This window comes from Globicephala melas, chromosome 1 (assembly GCF_963455315.2).
Source record: "Globicephala melas chromosome 1, mGloMel1.2, whole genome shotgun sequence".
Classification (NCBI taxonomy): Eukaryota; Metazoa; Chordata; class Mammalia; order Artiodactyla; family Delphinidae; genus Globicephala; species Globicephala melas.
The window spans coordinates 97447652-97475004 of record NC_083314.1 but is presented as its reverse complement, the minus strand read 5'-3'; the positions used below and the strand labels follow the sequence as shown (position 1 = coordinate 97475004).

Genomic DNA, 27353 nt, shown 5'->3' with positions numbered 1-27353 from the left:
AATATATATATAATCAGAATAATACATTTTTTGTATTCTATACTTCATTTTATCTATTCATAGTAATATAAATCAAAAGTAAAACAACATACTTGGTTCTTTCTTGATTTAAGAAAAGACATGCAAAGTTAAATTACAAATCATAAAAAATACTGAGATGATCCTCAGATTACAAAAAGACTCTTCATTTCAAATGTTCATTAAATAATGAACATTTAAAATATGAATAATCAAAATTTGATCTTCCTCCCAAAATAAAGTCATCTGATACTTTTTACAAACATCTGTTGTTCAAAATAATATAACTGAAGATAACATTTAAAATCTAAAAAGAGGATTTTAAAACAAAATGGAAATCATTTGAGACCTTATCTTTAAAAATTAACTTGAGAAAAAAATATTATTTGTATGAAAAAAATATTATGTATCATTTAATATTTTAAACTTGTATTTTAACACAGACTCAAAGAACAAATTCATATAAGTAATATCAGCATAAAGGTCAAATATGACCTTTGCAAGCAGGTATGACTTTCGCTGCCTGTCACACAAAGTTAACTGCAGAATTTGACATTTACTTTATATTTCATAGCCTTGACTTGACAGTAAATTTTGAATTTATTTTAAAGTAATTATCATCTTTTGAATATGAAAAGAAGTGATAGACTCTTCATCATTTCATAGAGTTTAACAGTTGAACTGGCACATTTACTCTTTTAACACAAGCAAATAAACTGTATCGTTTCTTTCCACATATCTGTTTAGCATCATCATTTTTATTGCCTTTTTTTTTTTTTTTTTTTTTTTTTTGCGGTACGCGGGCCTCTCACTGTTGTGGCCTCTCCCGTTGCGGAGCACAAGCTCCAGACGCGCAGGCTCAGCGGCCATGGCTCACAGGCCCAGCCGCTCCGCGGCATGTGGGATCTTCCCGGACCAGGGCACAAACCCGTGTCCCCTGCATCGGCAGGCGGACTCTCAACCACTGCGCCACCAGGAAAGCCCTTTATTGCCTATTTTTAAGTCTAGAGAAAATATCAGTGGATGAAAAGAAGTCATTGGTAGTAGCATTTTTATACATTTATTATTCTAGTTCTACATGCAATGATACTGTCCCAGAAGTAATATTGTCCAGTAATTACTGTCCCAGTAATAGGTCCTAGAAATAATATTTTTAAATACTTCCTTATTTCTACTCTGTTGCACTCCTCTACTATAATAAATGATACATTTCTTTAGTGAATTGAAGTTTTATTAAATCAATATTTGGCCATTTTATGAAATATATAAGCCTAAGAGGATTTTAAAAGTATGCATATACATTATAAAGTAATTGATATACCTTTTACTCTTTTTTAATTTTGAAAAAATTGTTTTTTTAGTACCAATGTGAAAACTTCTTTGCTTACTACAGAATGTAGTCAAACTGTATATATGTCTACTGAACAGTGAAAGATGGGGGTCATGCTCTCAAATTTGAAAGCCAGAATTCCCTATTGAAATGGGAGTATTTGCAAAGAACTATACTTTTGAAGGAAAAAAAAAAGCAAACCTGTTACACAGCATTCCTAATTCCAGGAGGCACTTCATGCCTTACAATTTTAAGACAAGCTACATTTTTCCCCCCAAACAAAATATTTTCTTAAAAAAGAAAACAGCAGAAGTAACACATAATTTTATTAATAGGCACAGATATATTATAAGTCAGGTAATAAATGTATTTCTTCTATAACTTTTAGTGGTAACTTACACAGAAATTTGACAGCCAGATAACTTTCAGAATCCTTTCCCCTGGTTGTCTATCAATCAGTCATCTATCCATTTAGTCAACACATATTTATTGAGGCAAAGTAACATGCTGACACTATAGATAGGCAAAAGAAAAATAAAGAGGGAAATCAGACCCAGATCCTACTCTCAGATAGCATATAACCTGGTAAGGGAGATTAATTATACACAGACATGATATATAAGAAACATATTTCTTTAGTACTTACTATATTCCAATTATGAAAAATAAATAAATTGGGGTGGCAGGGGTGGGGTAATGACACAATTTTCATCTCGGAAAATCAAAGGAATAATCTAGAAGGAACTGGCATAAATGAGATAATTAATGAGAAAGTGTCTAGTTTTTCTTTTAAATATAAAGATACTTGGTATTCTTTGTTGGCTCCCAGAATCCTAATCATTGCTCTCTCTTACCCTGTGCCTAAAGAATATGACCCCATAGCCCACATCATCAGACTGTCTTGGCAGGTCGGCTTCCAGTACAGACAATGGAAGTGACCACCAAGAGTTAGGAGTTAGGAAGGTGGGAAGAGAAGGAGGTTGGGTAGTTTCACCAGACACTTTCCTGTCTGTCACGGCAGTCTGATACCTTGACAACTAGTGCCACTGTCAGAAAGCACTAGTGCAGGGCTCCAGCTTTCACTGTACTGCTATTTCTGCCCCTTGCCCACTTAACACTTGGAAAGGTAATACTCCTTGCCAGGTAACTCTGCCTCCTTGTTCAAACCTCTGAAATCACCTGAGTAGAAATTCAGTTTCCTGCTGGAACCCACAATGAACTCACTCACAGAGAGTATGAGAAGTTAGAGAAAGACCCCATAGTTGGAGGCCCTAAAATAGTAATTGGTATCTTCGTTTTATATATATATTAAGTTTAAGGATTCAAGTAATCAGTATATATCACTTTCCAGGAAAGTACACTGTATCTACTAGAATACACACAGTTTGTGGTTGGGGCTCCTCTTTTTTTTTTTTTTTTTTTGGCCATGCCGTGCGGTTTTCAGGATCTCAGTTCCCTGACCTGGAACTGAACCCAGGCCATGGCAGTGAAAGCCTGGAATCCTAACCACTAGGCTATCAGGAACCCCCAGGGGCTCCTCTTCTTAATAAGCCAATCTACATTATACAGCTAAACTCACTGGAATATAAACTTCATGAGAGTAAGGACCTGTCTGTTTTGTTCTCCCAGGTTTCCACAATTCCTGGAATAGGCCTGCACGTAGTGAGTATGTACCAAAAGTTTGTTCGGTAAATAGATATCCAGGCAATTAATTTATTCATCATTATAAGACTCAATTTCAACAACTGTAAATTAAGAATACTATTATTTGTCTTGTATTTCCTACAGATTCTTTAAAAATTAATACCTACTTAAGCAATTTTTAAAGTGTAAGTGTACACAGACGTAAGGTATAATTATTATAGTACTTGAAGCCAATTAAAGGAGAACACACCTTTGAGCTTAAACTTCTAGATGTGTTTATAGACTGTAAAATTTAAGAAATGCTGCTGGAGAATATATTTTTATTAGTTCCATAAATAAATTCCAAAAAAGTTGAGTTTCAGAAGACTTAAAGTTATTATTCTATAAGTAAAGCCCATAAGGAAAAAGTATAATAGAAGAGAAAGAAAAATACATTCAGATAAACAGTTTCCAGCATGTACCACTGTAAAAGCAATAGCTTAAAAAAATTCTACAATGTTTCCATAAGATATTCCCTGGACACTAAAACTTCTGCTCACATTTGATATTAGAGCTTTGTTGAAAAGTATGGTGGGTCTTGGAAGAGGTTTTTGATTGTATATCCAGGAACAAGATTGACATTAAATCTTAAACATGGCATAAAATGTGCAAAAAATTAGAGATTATCAGAAGATTAATTGAAAAAATATGCTTCTTGCCTACTAAGACTTCTGAATTTGCCAAGGCATTAACTCACATCATAGTTTTTTTTCCAGACATTCTATACGGTTAATGATTCTTTCTCAACTATTTTGTGTGGAAAAGGAAAGCTGCCAAAATGCTTCAAATTTTAGTTTAATTGAAAAATGCATCAGAGATTGCATCTGAACTATAATTCAAAGGAAAAAATGAAAAAAACCACATAATCACAGACAGAACTGCTACCCACACAGTCCTTATATTTCACTGTGTCCCAAAATCAGCTTAAGAAATCAGTTTTAAGAAAATGAGTAGTGATCCTATGTTACTTGAATGTACTACTAATTCAACAACTATTTACCAAGTATTACAAAAAATGCAATACTTTAAAACTTTAAAGTTGTATAAAACACTACCACAAAAAGGGCATGTTTATCTTATACTTTCTAATAAACATTCCTACTGAAAGAGAACTATCAATGTGGCTCTATTCCACAAAAAAAATAATAAAAGAAAACGAGGAAAGAAAAAATGATTAGGAAAAAGGTAACAAATCTTTCTTCCTGCTTCCTTGTTGGCCAAGATGATCTATACTCCTTGAATTAATAAATGCTAGAAAGCATATTTATTTCATCCATTTAAAAAATATTTTCAGGCAGTGCTGTAGACACTACGGATACAATACAAAGCTTCTGCTCTCTTGGAGCTTACATTCCAGAGAAGGAAAGAGAAAATAAGCAAAATATAGTATCAGAGTAATAGGTGCTTTAAAAATATAAAGCAGGATAGGAGAGATTGTAGAAAGTAAGATACTATATAACAAACTGTGATCATGAAAGATTTTGCTGATAAAGGGACGCTGAGACAGAGATAACTGAGGAACCAAAGAAGTAAGAAATTCATAGAAATATCTAAGGAAAAGCCTTCCAGGCAGAAGGACGAGTGGATGCTCAGACCCCAAGGCTGGAGCATGATTGATGTGTTCAAAACGGGATGCCTTGTGGGTCAGAGGGAGCAAGGGGGTAAAGGAATCATTGATGAAGTCAGAGAAGAGGGGCAGAGGGTGTGGATGAATCACTTAGGAGACGACGGAATATTGAAAGAACTTTAACGTACTCTAAATGACATGAAAAGCCACCAGACAGTTATAAACAAGGAAGTGACATTCTTTACTGACTCATTCATTCTTTCAGCCAGGTGCTATTTGACAGGAATATGCCTGCTAGTCTAGGCTTGCTACTTAGAGAACAGACTAGCAGATGGGCAGACAGACACAGGGAGATCAATTAAAAGCCTCCTGCAATTTTCCAAGAAATAGATAACGTTAATAATTATAATAATAAATAATACTTAACTGGCACTTACTGTATACCTGCCGCTCTTCTAAGAACTTTATATAGTCATATTGTAAACCAAAATGAACTAGGTCATGCCTTAAAAAAAACTACTTCCTAAAAAAATATAAAATAATTTAAATAATTTATCACATTCTTATTCTACTTCTTTGAGCTAATAATAATTTCACACTACCTATGTTTTTACTGTAAAGCTCAGAAGTATATAGAAACATGGTGAAATAAGATTATTTGGTCCAGGATAATCCTATGGCCTTTTAAAGCTTCATTAAAAGCATGTAGTTCATCAATCGTAAAAAAGAGAACTAAAGACTTTTGAATTTAGTTAAAATTCCAAACAGTTCATGTTTTTAAGAAGGAAACATTGACTATTTAATACTCTATGTAAAGCATAAAGTATTAAGTTCCTCTCTCCCTTAACCCCACATACCTAATCAGCCCCTAAGACCTGTCAATTCTATCCCACATTAGCATTCTGAAGCAAGACCCTTCTCTCCATTTCTTCTGTCATGGCCTTGTCTCTACTGTAAGTAACCTTTTATTTGAACTAATGTTTCAACATATCAGTTTTGGTGTTTTATTCCCACCAGGTTCTTCTGATTCTAGACTAACTCCTTCACTGCCACAAAAAGAACTTTTAAAAAACAAGACTCAATGTTTAATTCCTCTACTTAAAGAAACTTCTTATGACCTATGGTTTAAAGTTCAACCCCCTCAGCATGTTATAAAATTCAGTCCATACACAGGCCCTAACTCATCCTACCAGCTCGTCTCCCAAATACCCCCGAAGCAAATTGCATTCTCAGATGTGCTGAGCTCATTCCAAACTTTCATCTTTTGCACAGGTGCCCTCATCTTTAAATACCCTTTTATTTTTCATCATTTTGGATACAGTTGTTATTTTCTCCCTTGAACATACCTATATCTTTATTATGGGCAGAATCATATTTATTACAACTATTTATTTGTATCGCTACATCAATTATTTAAGCACAATATTTGTCATATAATATTTATTCTGTTTCAACAGAGAATAGTCAGCTACTTAATAAACACCTGACTTTCAAATGACATATGCTATCCTATACCTCTCCCTGACCCTTCTCCTCCCAAACACTTCTAACTAAGCCTTAACCACTTGCATATACAGCACTCATTCACATATTTACTAATCTTCATTGGCTATAAACACTGTGCAAACTTTGTGTTTGATGCCATTGCTGGAGTACCTAAATTAAGGGGATATAAATCCTGCTCTCAATAAATTTATAGTCTAATGAGAAAGCTATATATTAATAGATAATTATAAAACTACATGGTAATAGACAGTGACAACAGGAATGCAATGCAAGATGGCTTTTTTGGGGGAGAAGTTAATAAAATGCCACAAACTAATAATAAACCTTAAATGGGAAAAAAGAAGACAAGTAATCAGAGATAAGACTTATAAAAGGGACAAAACAAAATGTGTGACACTTTATTGTGCGCTGCTGGCAGCAGATAACCTAATTATGCACTAATCAAAAAATAGACAACAAACCAAACAAGGCAATGATCCTATTAGAGGACAAGTAATATCTTGTATAAGTGGTACTTTGGATCTTCTATTGAGTTCTGAAATCTGAATCCACCTCAAGTGCTATATTGAGTTTCTTGAAACAATTCCAACCATAAATCTTACTAAATATGAAATTACAGTAAATTATCAGTAGAGTCACAAAATAAAAGCTGTTATCTGCATATCACACTACAGTGGTGCAGATTCAATCATAGTCTGAATGACAACAGGATAGCATGTGGCTGTTATATAATAAAGTACAGTGATGTCTAGAATGGAGAACTGAGGAAAAGTCCTACAGCATCGCTGAAGCTTGGTCATAAATAATGCAGCACATTCCTGTGTGTTTTCCCTCACCACGCTTGTCATACCAACTTGGTGTGCAATAATAAGGAATGTAATTACACATCTAGAAGGCAAAAGTAGAAGCTCCTTTCAGACTTGGTTAAAAATAACTCTCAAAAAAGGATTAAACTAATGCTGTATCTTGATCTACCCATGCATGTGATCTGTAGGAAAACTTAAATATCTCCCCAAAACAGAAAAATCCACAGGGAAAAATCATATTTGCCATCACAACTTTGTAAATAATTGATTATTAACACCGAGTCTAAATGAAATCTGACAACTTCTAAATTTGTTACTGTCAGGAAGAAAAACTATGTTCCACAAAACTACTACTACAAGATACTGTCATGTAGATACATTGGACTATTTCTGCATAAAAGCCATAAGATCCTCTTTTAGAAATAACTACACATATGCATCATTGTTCTGTATATTAGAGAAATTCAACATGTCCATGAATCCAGTGAGTCTGTAAAGCAGTGTTGTTGCTGAACCCTAATATTACATGGGTGTGTGGTGTGCCTTTGGATTTTAACTCTAATTTGCATTGAAGTTGTGTTTGTTACAATCAATGTGTACTTGGACTATGTTTGAACATCAACTCTATCAAATTTGTACCTCATGTTTGGTATCCACATTTGTTACTTCTCTTAAAATTGTACATTATTTCCTGAAATTTATAAATAAATAATTTTGATGTCTTACTACATTCCATAAAACATGAATCACAAAACTGATTCCAGACAATGTTTCAAAAATTACAAAAAGAACCATAGCTACATTCCCAAATGTACATCTTAACCAAAGATTTACAGGACAAGGACAAAACTGAGTAGCCATGGTAAACTCAAAGCTTTCTTGTTTTTCTGTTTTGCAGGTTCTATGTTACTTTGACAGAGTAAGTAATAAAATCCCATTCCAGAATGACATTTTATTTTTTCTTTTAGCTATTGAAGCCTTCTTTAAATAAACTATAGTGTCTTTTACAAAGCCAAATGTGGCTCCTATGTTAGCCATATCTGTTGTTTTACCCTAGTTTCAGAAATAATCAACAGAAGAAAGCTTTTTTTTCAAACATGCACTTATAAAACATTCAGTACTGCACGACACACATATAAATATTTTATAAATGTTAACTCATTTAATCCTCAAATAACTCTATGAGTTAACTACCGCAGCTATCCCATCTTACAGATGAGGAAAAAGACAGAGAGAGGTTGAGTATCTTGCCCATGATCTTCAAGCTGATTAAGTTCCAAATTCAAAAATCAAACCCTGGCTGTCTGACTCGAGTCAATGCTGCTAACTACCATGCATATGGTTAAAAAAGGCAAAAGCTTAATTTTAAAAAGCTTAATAATCATTATCATAACATTTTTTCATTTAACTACTTCTTTACTTATTAGACTGAAAGATACCTTTGTCTTCATCTTTCATTTCCCAAGTGAAACAATGGAAATGACTTTATCATCTGTGTTCACTCACTTCTACATTTTTGCTCCTAAAGTTCATATTTTATGAAAGATCTTAAATATTTATAAAGAAAAAAATTAAATAAATAATTAGTGATTATATTTTTCAGTTTAGAATCTAGATTGAAATCACATAATGATAATTTTTAAATACAGTGATAGCTTGCTTTTTTCCCTTAATTAAAGAAGATGCAGAGAAGCCAGGGCAAGAAGGTTTTAGAGATAAATTTTGTGATACTAGAATTTTACCAATTTTAGAGATTTTGAAGATGAGACACAGCCAAGTACCAGGCATAAACCTTCATAGCAATATAAATTTTTTCATAATAAGGAATTAACACTTTTAAATGTTTATATTTTGGAAGTTGTAGTACTCCTATAACAGTGTAAAGCCATTACAGCCCAATGCTCATGCTGATGATGACTACAAACACTGAACAAAATGCAATGAACAATTCCCTGAGAATTCTGAAAAGCAGGTAGGTCATGAAGGAGGGTTAGACCTTGAAGAAGTAAACCCACATATGATAAGTTATCTGTGTGTGTTTTGGGAGGGGGGTGGCGTTTCCCTTGAGGTTTTGTCCCTACAGTGGAAGCCAGTAGCTGAGCACTGCAACAGTGCTGTGGCTAGAACTTTGACAGAAACCCTGTTTCTGGACAAAGGAACAAGCTAAAAAAAAAAATGCATGTTAGAAGACATGGAGGGAATCTGAAGTGAATACATGGAAACAGGAGATCACCTACCTTTGTGTATAAACCACAAAAATATAAAATTACCTCCAGAACTACACATGTGTAATGAACTCAAACCAATTTAGTTAAAACTGAGAGAACAGAACTGAGATTAAAACTATCAATACCAGTCTCACAATAGCTCCTGAACACACACAAACAAAACAAAACTGAGAGTTCAAAGCTCCGGTGAAACCAGTCATAAAGGAGACACTCACCTTCTGAGTTTTACCACCAGGAGCTCTACCAGGCTTCACAGTGAATACTGGAGAAAAATCCCCTCATGCTTCCAGAAGAGGAAAAGAAACCATTTTGAAATATACCAGGGCATTCTGTTCTTCTTAGCAAGACCTGCCCTTAGGCAGAAACAATTTACCCAGATTCTAACCTGTGGGGGTTTTATTAGAACCTAACCTAACCAGAGAAAGGAAAATACCCCAATCCAGCCCCTTTAGCCTTCCATGTGGGAGAAGAAAAATACATCTTCATCTACTTCCTGTCCCGCCGACAGGAGGAAAAACAACTGAAAAACACTGGTGAACTTCACAATGAAGGGGCATAGGCTAACCAAAATACTGAGACCTAATCATAGGACTATAGAATGTTTCCCCTCCCCCTGCATCTTTTACCCAGTATATAATGTCTGTCTTCCAACAAAAAGTTACAAGGCATACGAAAAGGCTAAAAACAAAGTTTGAAGAGACAGAACAAGCATCAGAATCAGAGACAGATATGGCAGGATGTTGGAATTGTCAGACTAGGAATGTTTCTTGAAACTATTATTAATATTCTAAGAATGTTAATAGAAAAAATAGACAACCTAAAAGAATAGATGGATAATGTAAGTTGAGAAATGGAATTTCAAAGATCAAAAAGAAATGCTAGAGATCACAGAAATTAAGAAAGTCTTTGGAGATTGGTTCAATATGGTGGAGTAGAAGGACGTGTGCTCACTCCCTCTTGCAAGAGCACCAGAATCACAACTAACTGCTGAACAATCATCAACAGGAAGACACTAGAACTCACCAAAAAAGATACCTCACATCCAAAGACAAAAGAGAAGCCACAATGAGACGGTAGGAGTGGCACAATCACAATAAAATCAAATCCCATAACTGCTAGGTGGGTGACTCACAAACAGGAGAACACATACCACTGAAGTCCACCCACTCGAGTGAAGGTTCTGAACCCCATGTCAGGCTTCCCAACCTGGGGGTCTGGCAATGGGAGGAGGAATTCCTAGAGAATCAAACTTTGAAGGCTATCAGAATTTGACTGCGGGACTTCAACAGGACTGGGGGAAACAGAGACTCCACTCTTGGGGGCACACACAAAATAGTGTGTGCATCAGGACCCAGGGGAAGGAGCAGTGACCCCGTAGCAGACTGAACCAGACCTACCTGCAAGTGTTGGAGGGTCTCCTGCAGAGGCGGTGGGGTGGCTGTGGCTCACCATGCAGACAAGGATACTGGCAACAGAAGTTCTAGGAAGTATTCCTTGGCATGAGCCCTCCCAGAGTCCTCCATTAGCCCCACCAAAGAGCTGGGTAGGCTCCAGTGCTGGGTCACCTCAGGCCAAACAGCCAACAGGGAGGGAACCCAGCCCCACCCATCAGCAGACAATTGGATTAAAATTCTACTGAGTTCTGCCCACCCCTCCACCCACCACCAGTCCCTCCCATCAGGAAGCTTGCACAAGTCTCTTAGATAGCCTCATCCAACAGGGCAGACAGCAGAAGCAAGAAGAACTACACTTCTACAGGCTGTGGAACGAAAACCACATTCACAGAAAGATAGACAAGATGAAAAGGCAGAGAGCTATATACCAGATGAAGAAACAAGATAAAACCCCAGAAAAAGAACTAAATGAAGTGGAGATAGGCAACCTTCCAGAAAAAGAATTCAGAATAATGACAGTGAAGATGATCCAGGACCTCGGAAAAAGAATGGAGGCAAAGATTGAGAAGATGCAAGAAATGTTTAACAAAGACCTAGAAGAATTAAAGAACAAACAGAGATGAATAATACAATAACTGAAATGAAAAATACACTAGAAGGAATCAATAGCAGAATAACTGAGGCAGAAGAACGGATAAGTGACCTGGAAGACAGAATGGTGAGATTCACTGCCATGGAATAGAATAAAGAAAAAAGAATGAAAAGAAATGAAGACAGCCTAAGAGACCTCTGGGACAACATTAAACGCACCAACATTCGCATTATAGGGTCCCAGAAGGAGAAGAGAGAGAGAAAGGACCCAAGAAAAATATTTGAAGAGATTATAGTCAAAAACTTCCCTAACATGGGAAATGAAATAGCCATCCAAGCCCAGGAAGCACAGAGTCCCAGGCAGGACAAACCCAAGGATAAAAAGCTGAGACACATAGTAATCAAATTGACAAAAATTAAAGACAAAGAAAAATTACTGAAAGCAACAAGGGAAAAACAACAAATAACATACAAGGGAACTCCCATAAGGTTAACAGCTGATTTCTCAGCAGAAACTCTACAAGCCAGAAGGAAGTGGCATGATATATTTAAAGTGATGAAAGGGAAGAACCTACAACCAAGATCACTCTAGCCAGCAAGGATCTGATTCAGATTCAATGGAGAAATCAAAAGCTTTACAGACAAGCAAAAGCTAAGAGAATTCAGCACCACCAAACTAGCTCTACAACAAATGCTAAAGGAACTTCTCTAAGTGGGAAACACAAGAGAAGAAAAGGACCTACAAAAAGAAACCCATAATAATTAAGAAAATGGTAATAGGAACAAGAATGTCTTTGATGGGTTTATTGGTTGACCAGACATGGCTCAGAAAAGATCTCTGAGATTGAGGATATAACAATAGAAACTTCCAAAACTGAAAAGCAAAAAAGAAGAAGATTTAAAAAAAAATCAAACAGAACAGAACAGAATATCCAAGAACTGTGGGACAACTACAAATGATATAACATACACATAATGGGAATACCAGAAAAAGAAAGAGAAAGAAACAGAGTAACATGTGAAGCGATAATGACTGAAAATTTGCACAAATTAATATCAGACACCCTTCAAAGATCCAGGAAGAACAGAGAACCAGGAGCTGCATAAATGCCCAAAAAACCTCTGACACCTAGGCACGTCATATCCAAACTTCAGATAATCAATAATAAAAAAATTTTCAAGAAATCAGATGAAAAAAACACCTTACCTACGGAGATACAAAGGTATCAACAGTAATTACATCTGACTTCTCTTTAGAAACTATACAAGCAAAAAGAGAGTAGAGTGAAATATTTAAAGTCTTGAGAGAAAAAAAAACAACAAGCTACAATTCTGTACCCTGCAAAATTACCCTTCAAAATTGAAAGCACAATACTTTCTCGGCCAAACACTGAGGGAATTTGCTGGCAGTAGACCTGTCTCTCAAGCAATTTAAAAAGAAGTTCTTCAGAGAAAAGAAAGATGATATAATTCAGAGAAACCAGATAATGAAAAAAAGAATGGGAGAAAGAATAAAGGTAAAACAGAAATTTTTATTTTTCTTATTCTTAATTGATCTGTTTCAGTTTGTTCAAAATAATATATATATATATATATATATATATATATATAAAATGCACACACACACACAGTTGCCCCTCTGTATCCAGAGGCTCCTCATCCATGAATTCAACTAATTGTGGATCAAGAACATTTAGAAAAAAAATTCCAGAAAGTTCCAAAAAGCAAAACTTGAATTTGCTGCATGCGTGCAACTACTTACATAACATTTTCATTGTATTTACAACTATTTACATAACATTTACACTGTATTAGGTATTATAAGTAACTTATAGAAGATTTAAAATGTACAGGAAGATAGCAGGGAGGAATAAGGATTACATTATTATTATAAGGTAACTTGTACTACCTGTGAAATAATATAGTATTTTTTGAAAGTGGACTTGGATTAGTTGTAAATGTATATTGCAAATGATAGGGTAACCACTAAAATAAGTAATAAAAGAAGTATAATTGATATGCCAAGAAAATAGTGAAAATGGAATCATAAAAAATGCTCAATTTAAACCAAAAAAGAAGGCAGAAAAGTAATAGAAGACAAATATGAACAAAAATAAAGGGCAGCAAATAGAAAACAGTAGCAAATATGTTGGATGTAAATTCATCTATATCAATAATCATTTTAAACATCACTGGTCCAAATATACCCACTAAAAGACAGAGATTGTCAGAGTGGATCAAAAAACAAGGCCCAATATTTTGTTTACAAGAAACCTACTTTCAATATAAAGTCACATATAGATTAAAAGTATAGGGATGGAGACACCATAATTTAAAAAGATACATGCACCCCAATGTTCATTGCAGCACTGTTTACAATAGCCAGGACATGGAAGCAACCTAAATGACCATCAACAGAGAAATGCATAAAGAAGATGTGGTACATATATACAATGAAATATTACTCAGCCGTAAAAAGGAATGAAACTGGGTCATTTGCAGAGACGTGGATGGACCTAGAGACTGTCATACAGAGTTAAGTCAGTCAGAAAGAGAAAAACAAATACTATATATTAATGCATATATGTGGAATCTAGAAAAATGGTATAGATGAACTTATATGCAAAGCAGAAATAGAGACACAATTTAGAGAACAAACATATGGATACCAAGAGGGGAAGGGGGTGAGATGGACTGGGGAAATTGAGATTGACATATATACACTACTATGTATAAAATAGATAACTAATGAGAACAGACTGTATAGCACAGGGAACTCTACTCAATGTTCTGTGGTGACCTAAATGGGAAAGAAATCCAAGGAAGAGGATATATGTATATGTGTGGCTGATTCGCTTTGCTGTCCAGCAGAAACTAACACAATACAGTAAAGCAACTATACTCCAAAAAAAAAAAAGAAAAAAGTATAGGGATGGCAAAGATATACCATATTATCACTAATCAAAAGAAAGAATAGCTATATTAATTTAGGCACAGTAGACTTCAGAACAAGAAAAGTTATCAGAGATAGAGATATTACATACTGATAAAGGAGTCAATAGTCCAAGAATAATAGTCCTTAATGTGTATGTGCCTAACAACAGAATATCAAAGTATAAAAAATGAGGCAAAAACTGATATAACTGCAAGAAGAAATAGAGTAATCTAATATCATAGTTGGAAAGTTTAACACCCTTCTACCAGAAATCAACAGATCCAGCTACAGAAAACTAGTAAGGACATAGTTGAACTCAACAGCACTATCAGTCAAGTGGATATAATTGACATGTATACACTTCTTTATCCACAACATCAGATTACACATTTTTCTCAAGCTGACATGGAACATTCACAAAAACAGACCACATTCTGGGTCTGTTTTAATCAATTTAAAAGAATAGAATCATATGATATCAGCCCTTAGAACACAGTGAAATTAAACTAGAGATCAATAACAGAAAGATGTCTGTAAAGTTTAAAAAAACTTGGAGAATAATCTACAACTTCCAAATAACACGAGTCAATGGTGCTATCTCAAAGAAAGTTTTTTCAAAATATTCAAAAATATTTTTGAACTAAATGAAAATAAAAACACAACTTATCAAAATGTGTAGGTTGCAGCAAAAGCAGTTGTCACAGAGAAATTTCTAACATTGAATGCAAATACTAGAAAAGAAGAAAAACTGAAAATCAATCATCTAAGTTTCCACCTTAGAAAACTAGAAAAGGAAGAGCAAGTTAATTCCAAAATAAGCAGAAGAAAAGAATGAGAAAAATTAGAGCTGAAATGAGTGAAATTGAAAACAATAACAAAATATGAAGAAGACTTACATGAGGAAAACTACAAAATGCTGATGAAATATCAAAGAAGTACTAAATAATTGAGAAATATTCTATTTTCACAGATAGAAAGACTCAGTATTGCCAAGATGTAAGGTTGTCCCAACTTGATCTATAGAGTCAACTCTCCCAGTTAAAATCCCAGGAAATGGACTTCCCTGGTGGTGCAGTGGTTAAGAATCCACCTGCCAATGCAGGGGACATGGGTTTGAGCCCTGATCGGGAAGATCCCACATACTGCGGGGCAACTAAGCCCGTGTGCCACAACTACTGAGCCTGTGCTCTAGAGCCCACGAGCCACAACTGCTGAGCCTGTGTGTCACAACTACTGAAGCCTGTGTGCCTAGAGCCCGTGCTCCACAGCAAGAGAAGCCACCGCAATAAGAAGCAACAAAGAGTAGCCCCCGCTCACCTCAACCAGAGAAAGCCCGTTTGCAGCAATGAAAACCCAATGCAGCCAAAAAAATAAGTTAAAAGAAATCCCAGGAAATTATTTTGTGAGTATTGTCAAACTGATTCTAAAATTTATAATAAGAGGCAAAAGGCCCAGAATAGCCAACTCAGTACTGAACGAGTAAAACAAAGGTGGAGAACTGACACCACCTAACTTCAAGACTTACTATAAAGCTACAGTATTCAAGACAATGTGGTATTCGTGAGAGAACAGACAAATAGATCAATGGAACAGTATACAGAGCCCTGAAGTAGACCCATATAAGTACAGTCAACTTATCTTTGACAAAGGAGCAAACAAAGACAATACAATGGAGTAAAGACAGTCGTTTCAACAAATGTTACTAGAACAACTGGAAATCCACATGCAAAAAAACTGAATCTAAACACAAACCTCACACCCTTCACAAAAATTAACTCAAAATATATCATTGATCTAAATGTAAAATGCAAAACTATAAAACTCCTAGAAGATAACATATAAGAAAGGTTAGATGACCTTGGGTATGGCAATGACTTTTTAGCTATCACATCAAAGGCATGATGCATGAAAGAAATAATTGATAAGCTGCACTTCATTAAAATTAAAAACTTTTACTCCGTGAAATACAATGTCAAGGGAATGAGAAGACTAGCCAAACTGCGAGAAAGTACCTGCATAAGGCACAAATGATAAAGAACTCTTCTCCAAAATATACAAAGAACATTTAAAATTCAACTATAACCTGCTTAAAAACTGGGCAAAAGATCTTCACAGACACATCAGCAAAGAAGATACACAGATGGCAAGTAAGCATATATGAAAAGGCGTTCAACGTGTCATCAGGGAAATGCAAACTAAAATGAGATACTACTATGTACTTATCAGAATGGACAACATCCAAATAGTGCCAAAACTGTGAAGCAATAACTTTCATTCATTGTGGTGATAATGCAAGACAGTACAGTCCCTTTGGAAGGCAGTTTGCCAATTTCTTATACAACGAAGCATACCCATACCATATGATCCAGCAATTATGCTCCATGGTATTTACCCTAAGAGATTGAAAACATATCCACACGAAAACCTGCACACAGTTGTTTACAGCAGATTTATTCATAGTTACCAAAATTTGGAAACAATCAGTAGGTCCTTCAGTAGATGAATGGATAAATAAACTGAGATACATTCAAACAGTGGAATATTATTCACTACTAAAAAGAGATGAGCTATCAAGCCATGAAGGACGTGAAGGGAATGTAAACGCATGTCACTAAGTGAAAGGAGCTGACATGAAAAGACCAAAAACTGTATGATTCCAACTATATGACATCCTGGAAAAAGCAAAACTAAGCAGCCAGTAAAAACTCCCCTAAACGGAAGAGCTTAGGGGAGACGGGGCAATGAATAGGTGGAGCACAGAGAATTTTTAGGGCATGAAACCATTTCGTAAGATACTACTGTGTACATGTATTGGTGAATACATGCCATTATACATTTGCAAAACACGCAGAATGTACCAAACCCTAATATAAACTATGGATTTTGGCTGATAATGATGTGTTGATATACATTCATCCACTGCCACAAATGTGCCACTCTGGTAGGGATGTTGCTAGTGGGGGAAGCTGCGTGTGTGTGCACACAAGGCTATATGGAAACTCCCTATAACTTTCACTCAATTTTTCTGTGAACCTAAAAGAGCTCTACAGAAATAAAATATATTAATAAATCATATTTAAAAGATAATAAACAAATGCCAACTCTGAGATAACCCAGTTGTTAAAACTCTAAAAAAGAGACTTCAAAACAGCTAATTGAAACTATAAAGCACTCAGTCCAACAATTTCACAACACATTTTTTATTAAAGACATGTGCTACATTCACCAAGATAGACTGACTACAAGCTGGGCCATCAAACGACTGTAAATAAATCTGAATGGAATGCGATCACAGCAAGTTTACTGTAAGACAGAAATAGAATTAAATTAAACATCAATAATAATAAGCAACCTAAGAAAAACAGGTATCTAGACACTAGAAATTAGGAACTATTTTAACTGAATGTCCATAAAAAAATGTGTATAACACATTTATGGGATGAAGCTAAAACTGTTTAAAGAGAAATGTATAGTTTTAAATGTTTAGACTGGCAAATAATGGATCTGAAAATAATGACTTTCTGCTTTGCAAGACCAGAAAAAAGATTTTCCTCTTCCAAATTTAGGATAGAGAGAACAACAATAATGGAATAGAAAAGAGGTCAGTTAAGAGAGATAATAAAAAGAGCCAAATATGATTTGTTAAAAATATCAACAAAATTTTCAAGGGCCTACTTGAACTGACTGATCTAGGAAAAAAAGAGAGAATACAGATCATTATTATCTGGAATGAAAAGTAGTTACCACCAGTAATCTTACAGACATTAAATGTAGACAAGAAAATACTACAAGCAACTTTATGCCAACAAATTCAACAACTTACTGACCTAGAAAAATTTATTTAAATGTAAAATTTATCAAGATTGATGTTTTAAAAATCAGAAAAAATTAATTAACCTATATCTAGGAATGAAATTAAATATGTTTTAAAAGTTTCTAAAAAGCAAACTCTGACACCTGACATTTTCACTGGTGAATTCTATGCAGCATTCAAGAAAGAAACAACATCAACCATACAAAAAATTTTTCAGAAAACAGATGAGATCACTTTCTAAATCATTTTATGAGGCCAATATTACCCTAACACCAAAACTTGACAAAGACATTACAAATATAGAGCATCATATACTAATAATACCTCTCATTAATAAAGGCTCAAAATCCTAAAGATTTTTTAGCAAATCAAATCCAACACTATATAAAAAGAATAATATATCATGTCCAAGTGGGGTCTACCTAAGGAATGAAAAGTTGATTTTAAACATTTGAAAATCAATCAATAAAATTCAATATGCTAACAGAAAAGAAAATTATCTTTGCAATAAAAACATAAAAAGCATTTAACAAAATTCAATATACATTCATGATAAAAAACTTTTAGGGAACTAAGACAAGTAGTGAACATTTTCAAACTGATAAAGTTACATTGAACACTTACAACCAACATCATACTTAATAGTTGAAGACTGAATATTTATTTACATGAGAACAGAAAAACAAAAAAATAAGAATGCCTGTTTCATCACTTCCATTCAACATTTTGGTGGAAGTCCTATCCATTGTCATAGGAAAAATAAATAAAAGGTGTAAAAATAGAAAGTAGTGAAAGGTCCCTGTTTGCAGATTGCATGATTATTTGCATTTTAAAAAGACCTGAACTAACTCATTTATTAAAATGAATCTAACAAGTTTGGAGGATACAATGTTAATATTTTTAAAACCTATTGTGTTTTTATATAATAGCAACAAGATATTGAAAGATAAAATTAAATATGATTTTATTTACTATAGCATCAAAAAAATAAAAACAACAAAATGAATAAAAGATGTCCACAATGTCTACACTGAAAACTAGGAAACATTGTGAGTGGAATTAAAGAAGATCAAAATTAATGAAAAGTCACACCACACTCAGAAAATGGAAAACTCAATGTTTGTTAAAATATCAATTCTCTTCATTTTGCTCTATCGCTTAAATGCAATCCCAATTAAAACCTTAATTTTATTTTAGGAATTGACAAGCTTATTCTAAAACTTATGCAGAGTACAGATAACCTAAATTAAATAAAGCAATGTTTACAAAGAGTAAAAGTTGGAGCAGTTACCTCACCTGATTTCCAACATCCTATAAAATTACTGTAATCAAGATGATTTGGTATCAGTGAAAAGAGAGACAAATAAATCAATGGAATGGGATAGTTGAGAGTTCAGTAAGAGATTTACTCATATGTAGCCAACTGATTTCTAACACAGAAGCCAAGATAATCCAATGAATAAAAGGAAACATTTTTTTAATAAAAGATGCTAGATGAAGTGGATATCCTTATGTAAAAACAATCAGTGCTGACATTTACCTCATGCCATACACAAATATTACCTCAAAATGAGGCATGACCTATGTGTAAAACGTAAAACTTCAACATGTCTAATAGCAGGAGATCTTGTGATTTTGGTGTAGGTAAAGGTTTCTTAGAACACAAAAAGTATAAAACATGAAAAACAAAATTGATAAACTGAACTTTATCAAAATGAAAAGTATTCACACTTTGAAAGACATCATTAAGAAAATAAAAAGACAAGCCACATGCTGGAAAAATTATTTGCACATACCTGTCAAAGTGCATGCATGGGACTTCCCTGGTGGTGCAGTGGTTAAGAATCCGCCTGCCAATGCAGGGGACACGTGTTCGAGCCCTGGTCCAGGAAGATCTCACATGCCGTGGAGCAACTAAACCTGTGTGCCACAGCTACTTAGCCTGCGCTCTAGAGCCTGTGAGCTACAACTACTGAGCCCATGTGCCACAACTACCGAAGCCCGCGCACCTAGAGCTCATGCTGCAACAAAAGAAGCCACGGCAATGAGACGCCCGTGCACTGAAACTAGAGAGCAACAAAGACCCAACGCAGCCAAAAATAAATATATTAATCAATTAATTATTTTTTAAAGTGTATGCATGATACATAAAGAACTCTTAAAATGTCATAATCAGAATATAGCAGACATTTTTTTTAATGGGCAAGACACCTCACAAAAGAAGATGCATAAATGGCCAATAAAAACCTGAAAATATGCTTATCATCATCTGCCATCAGGGAAATGCCAGTTAAAACCACAATGAAACACTAGTACATAACCATTTAGAATGGCTAAAATTTAAAGGACTGACCAGATAAAGGGTTGACAAGGATGCAGAACAAGTGGAACTCTCATTCACTGCTGGTGGGAGTGTAAAATGATTAATGTCACTTTGGAACACAATTTGACAGTTCAGTTTTTTTTTTTAATTAAGTTAAACATGCACCTGCCAAATAACTCAAGCATTCCACTTCTAGGTATAAAAATAAATGCCCACACGAAATTTATACATGATTGTTCACAAGAGCTTTATATGCAGTAGCCAAAATCTGGAAATAATCCAAATGCCTTCTAACAGAATAGGTGGATGAAGAAATTGTGGTTTATTCATACATTGGAATACTGTTCAGAAAAATAAGCAAAATAAAGATACATATGAAGACATGGATAAATCTCAAAAATGGTATGCTGACAGAAAAAAAGCCAAGCTAAAGAGTGCATTCAACACAATTCCATTTATAAAAATTCTAGAACAAATAAGCTATAGTGATAAAAAGCAAATTAGTGATTGCCTGGGATTAGGGTGGGAGAAGAGATGGATCATAAAAATGCAGGAGGACACTTCATCTGGGTGTGATGGCAATGTTTATTTTCTTGATTATGATGTTGATTTCAGAGGTATATACATATGCCGCAACTGATTAAATGGTACACTTTTGATGTTTGCAACTTATTGTACTTCAATTATACCTTGATAAATAGAGAAAAAAGTCTCAACGACTATGACCTAAATGCATCTAGTCTGGGAAAGGTAGGTAAATGGGAAAGCTACCTGCATTCTATCACACTGTTCTATACAAAAACTATGTCTACTAGCATACAATTTTTTTTTAAGTATGTATCTTGGAAAATATATGCAGTAAAATGACACATGGACATCACAAGTCAGTAATCAAATTCTTAACAAAATATTTGAGATGGCTATTATTACTTTAAGGTAAGTTTTCAGGCCTTGAAGAACTATTGAAATAGTATAGCTTTTATAAATTATTATTCATTAATTTCTCCAAAGAAAATTGAATGCAAAAATCTCTTCTGAGAAGTTTGAAAAAATGAAAAATTTCATCAACAAGCTTTTCCACTCAAATTGCCATCATATTTCTCTTATTGCTTCAAAAGAAAGAAACAATCTGCCCAAAGATAGATAATTGTTAAAAATATAAAAGACTTGGAATAACCCACTTTAATTCATTAAAAAAGAAAAATAAGATGGAAATAGCAATGCTTTGAAAACTGAAGTTATAATGGCTACAACTTGATATTTAGTTAAAAAAGTTTCCTCTTTATAAGACTCCAAAAGTAATTTTATTAATAATCAATATAGACAGTGTGGCTCTTCTTCTAATTTAGCTTTTCTTCACATTTTTGAAGTGTATTATTAAACTAGAACAAACTAAGGCTGTCGACTACGGTTGGTTGGATATTTTGTGCCTGCATGAAAATATTCATCCCCTCAGACCATGTTCCACTCACTAAGGTCCATATCCAGGTGCTACCTCTGTCTAGAAAGGGCAAATTTATCTAATTCCCACAGGGTACCTTGTAAACAAGCAGTAGCCCAGAAAGAAGCACTTCGTTTACAAGTCAGACCACTAAGGACTTGTGATATATGGATCATTGTTGCTCACTCGTATCAAAATGTATAAGAATATTTAAAAAGTCAGAGTTGTAAGATAAAAAAGAAGTTATAATAATGAAGAAAACTACATATTAGTGCATAAGTAAATTAACACATAACATATAACCATATATATAAATGAAATACTAGTATTTTAAGCACTTTATATACATAAATTCAATTTTTTATAAATACTTGAGAGAGATTATATTACTATTCCCATTTGAAGACTAAGAAATTAAAACCAGCAAAATTTATTGCACAGACAAACATAATTAAGCTAGGTACTGGCATTCAAAATCAGATTTTTCTCATTCCAGAATCAATTCTTAGATTCACTCTGCTATGCTGAAATTATATAATCTGAATTATGGGCCTATATATTCATTTTAGCATTTTCATATAAACTAACTTCATCATACTTTTTTTTTTTTTTTTTGTGGTACGCGGGCCTCTCACCCCTGTGGCCTCTCCTGCCGCAGAGCACAGGCTCCAGACGCGCAGGCCCAGCGGCCATGGCTCACTGGCCCAGCCGCTCCGCGGCATGTGGGATCCTCCCGGACTGGGACACGAACCCGTGTCCTCTGCATCGGCAGGCGGACTCTCAACCACTGCACCACCAGGGAAGCCCACTTCATCATACTTTTTAAAATATTTCCAGTTTTGCTTTCATCTGTTTATTGGTGAATTTTTTAAACTCTTCAGATTGCAATTCAAATATGGACATTTTTAGCATTTATTGCCATTAACATTACCATTGCATAAATGTAGGGTCATATACAGACAAAATTAGATACACTAAACAAATTTTCATCTAAAGTGGAATGATACTATTTCCAAAGAAGTAATATTTTCAGTTTTCGGATTAATAAATCACTGGTGTTTTTATGTCATCTTCATCACTACAACTGTTTATCAAACACTAAAATAATGCAAACATGGTACCATTCCTATCTCCTGCCATTTTTAGTTCGATTTTTAAACATTTAGTTGCAAAGATTCAAAAATCTAGATAGGTACTATAACACAAACCAAAATGAAAGGAAAAATATTTGAGTAAATTTTAGGGAAAGATACATTAAAAACATATTCAGATAAGATGAACTAATTTCACAAAAGGAGTCAGAAAATTTTATTCCGATTTAAAAATCTGTGTGTCTGATTCATTTACTTTCTTCATAGCATTTTATCAAGTGGAGAAGACTACATTGTTTTTAAAATTTTATATAGCCATACAATAATACACTTTAGGAAGTAAGACCTGAATTTATGTATGATGACTATTCTGATATGCGGATTAGATAAATACAAATTTTCATCCAATTCAAACATTCTTATTCTAAAGCCTTCCCAATATTTTATTAAGTAAAAATAGTTTCCCTATTTAATTGATCAAAGATAGTACAAGATAAACCTAAAAGTGAAGGTTCTGTATTTGCTTTTTCAAAACTAACTGCATTTCATATAAAATAAATGTTATATTTAAAGTTCCAGAGGTTTTCATGAAACTCCAAGATGCAAAGCAGCTTAATAAACTTATTTTTGCTACCCACTGTCATACTCACTAAAGGTTTCATTAATGAGTCTTTTAAAGATTATTTTTCTAGTGGTTTAATAGAGGTTTTTGAAATAAACAGCTGAAGTTACTTCAAGATTTAGAATATGGTTTATATATTAGAAAGTTAAGAATTAATCAAAGAGAATAATAATAATCTTTGCTTCCAGTACCTTTGTCTTTGGTTATTTACTAGATGCCTCTTGGCTAGAGGTATTTGGGTTAGCAGTGGTTGAAAACACATGGAATCAACAGATGAATGGATAAAGAAGATGTGGCACATATATACAATGGAATATTACTCAGCCATAAAAAGAAATGAAATTGAGTTATTTGTAGTGAGGTGGATGGACCCAGAGTCTGTCATACAGAGTGAAGTAAGTCAGAAAGAGAAAAACAAATACTGTATGCTAACACATATATATGGAATCTAAAAAAAAAAAAAAATGGTTATGAAGAACCTAGGGGCAGGACGGGAATAAGGACTAAGGACGCAGACCTAGTAGAGAATGGACTTGAGGACATGGGGAGGGGGAAGGGTAAGCTGGGACAAAGTGAGAGAGTGGCATGGACATATATAACTTACCAGGTGTAGAATCGATAGTTGGTGGGGGGCAGCCGCATGGCACAGGGAGATCAGCTTGGTACTTTGTGACTACCTCGAGGGGTGGGATGGGGAGGGTGGGAGGGAGGGAGATGCAGGAGGAAAGAGATATGGGGATGTGTGTGTATGTATGGCTGATTCACTTTGTTGTAAAGCAGAAGGTAACACACCATTGTAGGGCAGTTGTGCTCCAGTGAAGATGTAAAAAAAAGAAAACATGGAAATATTTTAAGGAAATCATTTTTATGTGTTTTAGTTGTTGATACCATAATCAGCCTCTGAAACACAGAGGAATTTATTACGTATTTTTTAATATGCAACATCAGGTTCAATTATTTATTTTGAAAAAAGAACTTACTGTGATAGTCTGTAACTATACTTGAAAACTCTAAACTGGACCCCAGTGAGCCCGAGTGTAGTATATGGGAAAGAAGGTGGAGTATAGTCTGTTTTGGTATGTGTGTTGGAGTGGAGTAAAAAATAAAAATTAAATGATATTCACCTAGAAGTAAGTTCAGGTAAAAACAGAAGTCTCAATGCTACGAAACTGTATGAAAAAAATCTAATCAACATGTACATACATCAAATATTATATTTCAGGGCCAGTAAATTTTGAGGATTAATTAATTAATATTAATTTGTATATTTTCTCTTCTATATTTCCTCTTTATATGTTCTAATCACTTATGACAAAAAAATTCTACTTTTCATTTCTGTTGTTTAACTTCCATGGGCTCTGTGAATACGTACAGCAATAGATTAAACTAATGTATGAAATGAAACCATCCACTGATATATTTCTTCCATATTACTCATTTATGTTCTAGGAAAATAAGGATTTGGATATTACAAAAATAAGTTTAGTTTGTGAAACTGATGTTCATGAAGAGTTTAATTTTAAAATAGAACTTTGTAAGCCTAAAATTTAATTTGTTTATAATATTCATTCATCTAATAAATAAATACTGATTTATCATTTGTGTGCAATCAATGCCTGATATCAGAGATCTGAGACTATATTATTATACATTGCCTGAATCAGTCTGTCATTAATTTAGTATGATATGATGTGTTAAAACATTTTGTTTAGAGTCAAAGGCTTAGGTACATACTAATGCAGAAACTCAAAAACAAATAGAATCCCAAATAATCTGAAAATGTCACAAATATTAATTATATTTAAAATTATGCCATAGATTATATAACTAAGTACAGGGACGCAATATTCTACTGACCCTCTGAATTTACATTGCTTTTTTTGAAAATACATACTGTGTGTGTGTGTGTGTGTGTGTGTGTGTGTGTGTGTGTACATCTCTATGTGTACATATCTGTGTGTGTGTTTATATATAAATATACATATACACACACATTTCAACAGAATACAGAAAATCTTCCATGTAAAACTTATCTATTAATCCATAATATATTACACAGCTTTACTTTGTTACACTTTGAAAAATAAATTATTCAGAAATTATATAAAAACAATCATCTCAGTAATGACTAATATCTCAGGAGTGCATCCCTTTATGGGGTCTGGTCTGTTTGTTCTGTTAATGATTCACTAAATGAAAATTAAAGCAAGAGTTTCCAATGATTGAAGAATTAAAAGAAAGAATGTGATTATCATAACTGGCAAATTATAATTGGAAAGGAGCTTTTTACCATGACCTTCACATTATTAAAATAGTGATTTTTTAAAATTACAGGTCATCTTTTGCAGTATCTCTATTTTACCTTGGAAACATTCACAAAGAACAGAGAAAGGCAAAATATCAGACTTGTACATTTCATTAAATTAATCTCTGAAAGGAGGAAGTGAAGAAAATGTTCTTTTCTCCAAAGAAAATAATACAAAGTATTAAGAGGAAAGTCATTTGCTCTTCCCAGGAGAATAGCATGCCTGTGTTTAAATCAACCAATCTCTGTTAAAGTTTCCCAGGCGTTACAGTCACCATTGTCTACTCATTCTCTTACTGAACAATAGAAAACATCACTGCTACACCCACGGGGGAAGAAAGTAGGTCACCCTTTAGAGTTTACAACTTTGCTTTATAGCATATATTGATTGTTACTGTTAACTCAGTTCATCTGATTTAATAATATTCAGCTTAAAATAAAGTTTGATTTACCTCAAAAACTTCTTCATCCAAAATTCTTGTTCCAAAAACTGTAATTCCACTGGTGTCAACGATTGCTCTCTCACTTCTGTCAAGTGGTTTTGTGGTTTTCATCTTACAATCAACAATCATTGTCACAGTTTTCTTCTCCACGCTGATTGCTACCCGGTGCCACCTTAAAAAGCCAAGTAATTCTTTTGTAAGTTCCAAAGACGTTGCCAAACCATTATTCACAATTAAAATACAATGTATTTTAAATTATACACATAATCTGAAAGTATACAAAATGTAGGCTCATTTATTAATCAGTTAACAGGTGACTACTTACTATTAACCCAGAACAGTGCTAGGTACTCAAAAAGACACACCAGCACTGTAAGATGCACAGCAGGATTGGCTGTCTATGTTGATAAGAAAGTGACCATCCTTTGCTTCACTTTGTGTTGTAACAAAAGCTTAATCTTACCATGTCCTGATGATGGTATTTGATAGAGATTAGGGGCGGGATATGGAGTAATTAATAGTTTCTATGTACGTAAATGCTTTCTTCCAAAATGGAATTCCACTTAAAAAAATTCTGCTGGAGAGATCCCCTGAGATAGACTGTAAAAGGGTATGTCTGCTAATTGAATGAACGCTCCATCTGGAACAACTGAACGTTCTAATTGTAAGACACAATGTGCTTCTCTGTCTTTAGGCACATTTATTTCAAGTGCTTTCATTTTCTTTTTCCACTTCAATTTCAAGACAGTTATAGATCACTACTGTGGGCAGGATCCAAGACTGAGACACAATATCTCTCCTTCTTTCCAGGGTTGGCAGGAAGTGGGAACATTGAAAGAAAGCATAGTCAACGCATGTGTGGAGTGAGTCTCAATTCACTCTGAAGCTACTGCTCCAGCTAATTCAGGGCAGTGATGACAGACCTGGGGGGAGACGTGGCCAGCCCTTTGGAAACATAAATACCCTAATCATACTGTAAAATGGTGGGTTTTATTAACAGTATCTGGTGCAAACATAAACAACTAAGTGGAACGCACTTGGATTTTGCAAGCCACTCTATTTTTTTTCCAAACGAAAAGTGCTAAATTAATATTCCAGAAGTTTCTAGGACTAGATCCATAAAATAAAGTACCCAAAAAGTTGCAGGAGGCTTTCTAAAATATTTGTTTCATGTGACTTGGCACGGCTACAGATGAGGACCAAGTATATTTCCATGTACACTTAATCTTTGGTCTTTCCGTAGCACTTTCAACTAG

The 27353-nt window shown here is 34.3% G+C and overlaps 1 protein-coding gene across 6 annotated transcripts in view; it reads right to left on the bottom strand.

Annotated features, from left to right (window-relative positions):
* Positions 1 to 27353, bottom strand: part of COL11A1 (collagen type XI alpha 1 chain) — a 196621-nt gene that overhangs the window by 140152 nt on the left and 29116 nt on the right. For all 6 annotated transcript variants that reach the window (XR_009564559.1, XR_009564560.1, XM_060301975.1 and 3 more), the window contains one exon: positions 26107 to 26269. Coding sequence is in view for 4 of the 6 variants with exons in the window: in XM_060301975.1 (XP_060157958.1) it covers positions 26107 to 26269 (163 nt within the window). In the remaining 2 variants the exon portion in view is untranslated. The remainder of the gene's footprint in view (positions 1 to 26106; positions 26270 to 27353) is intronic.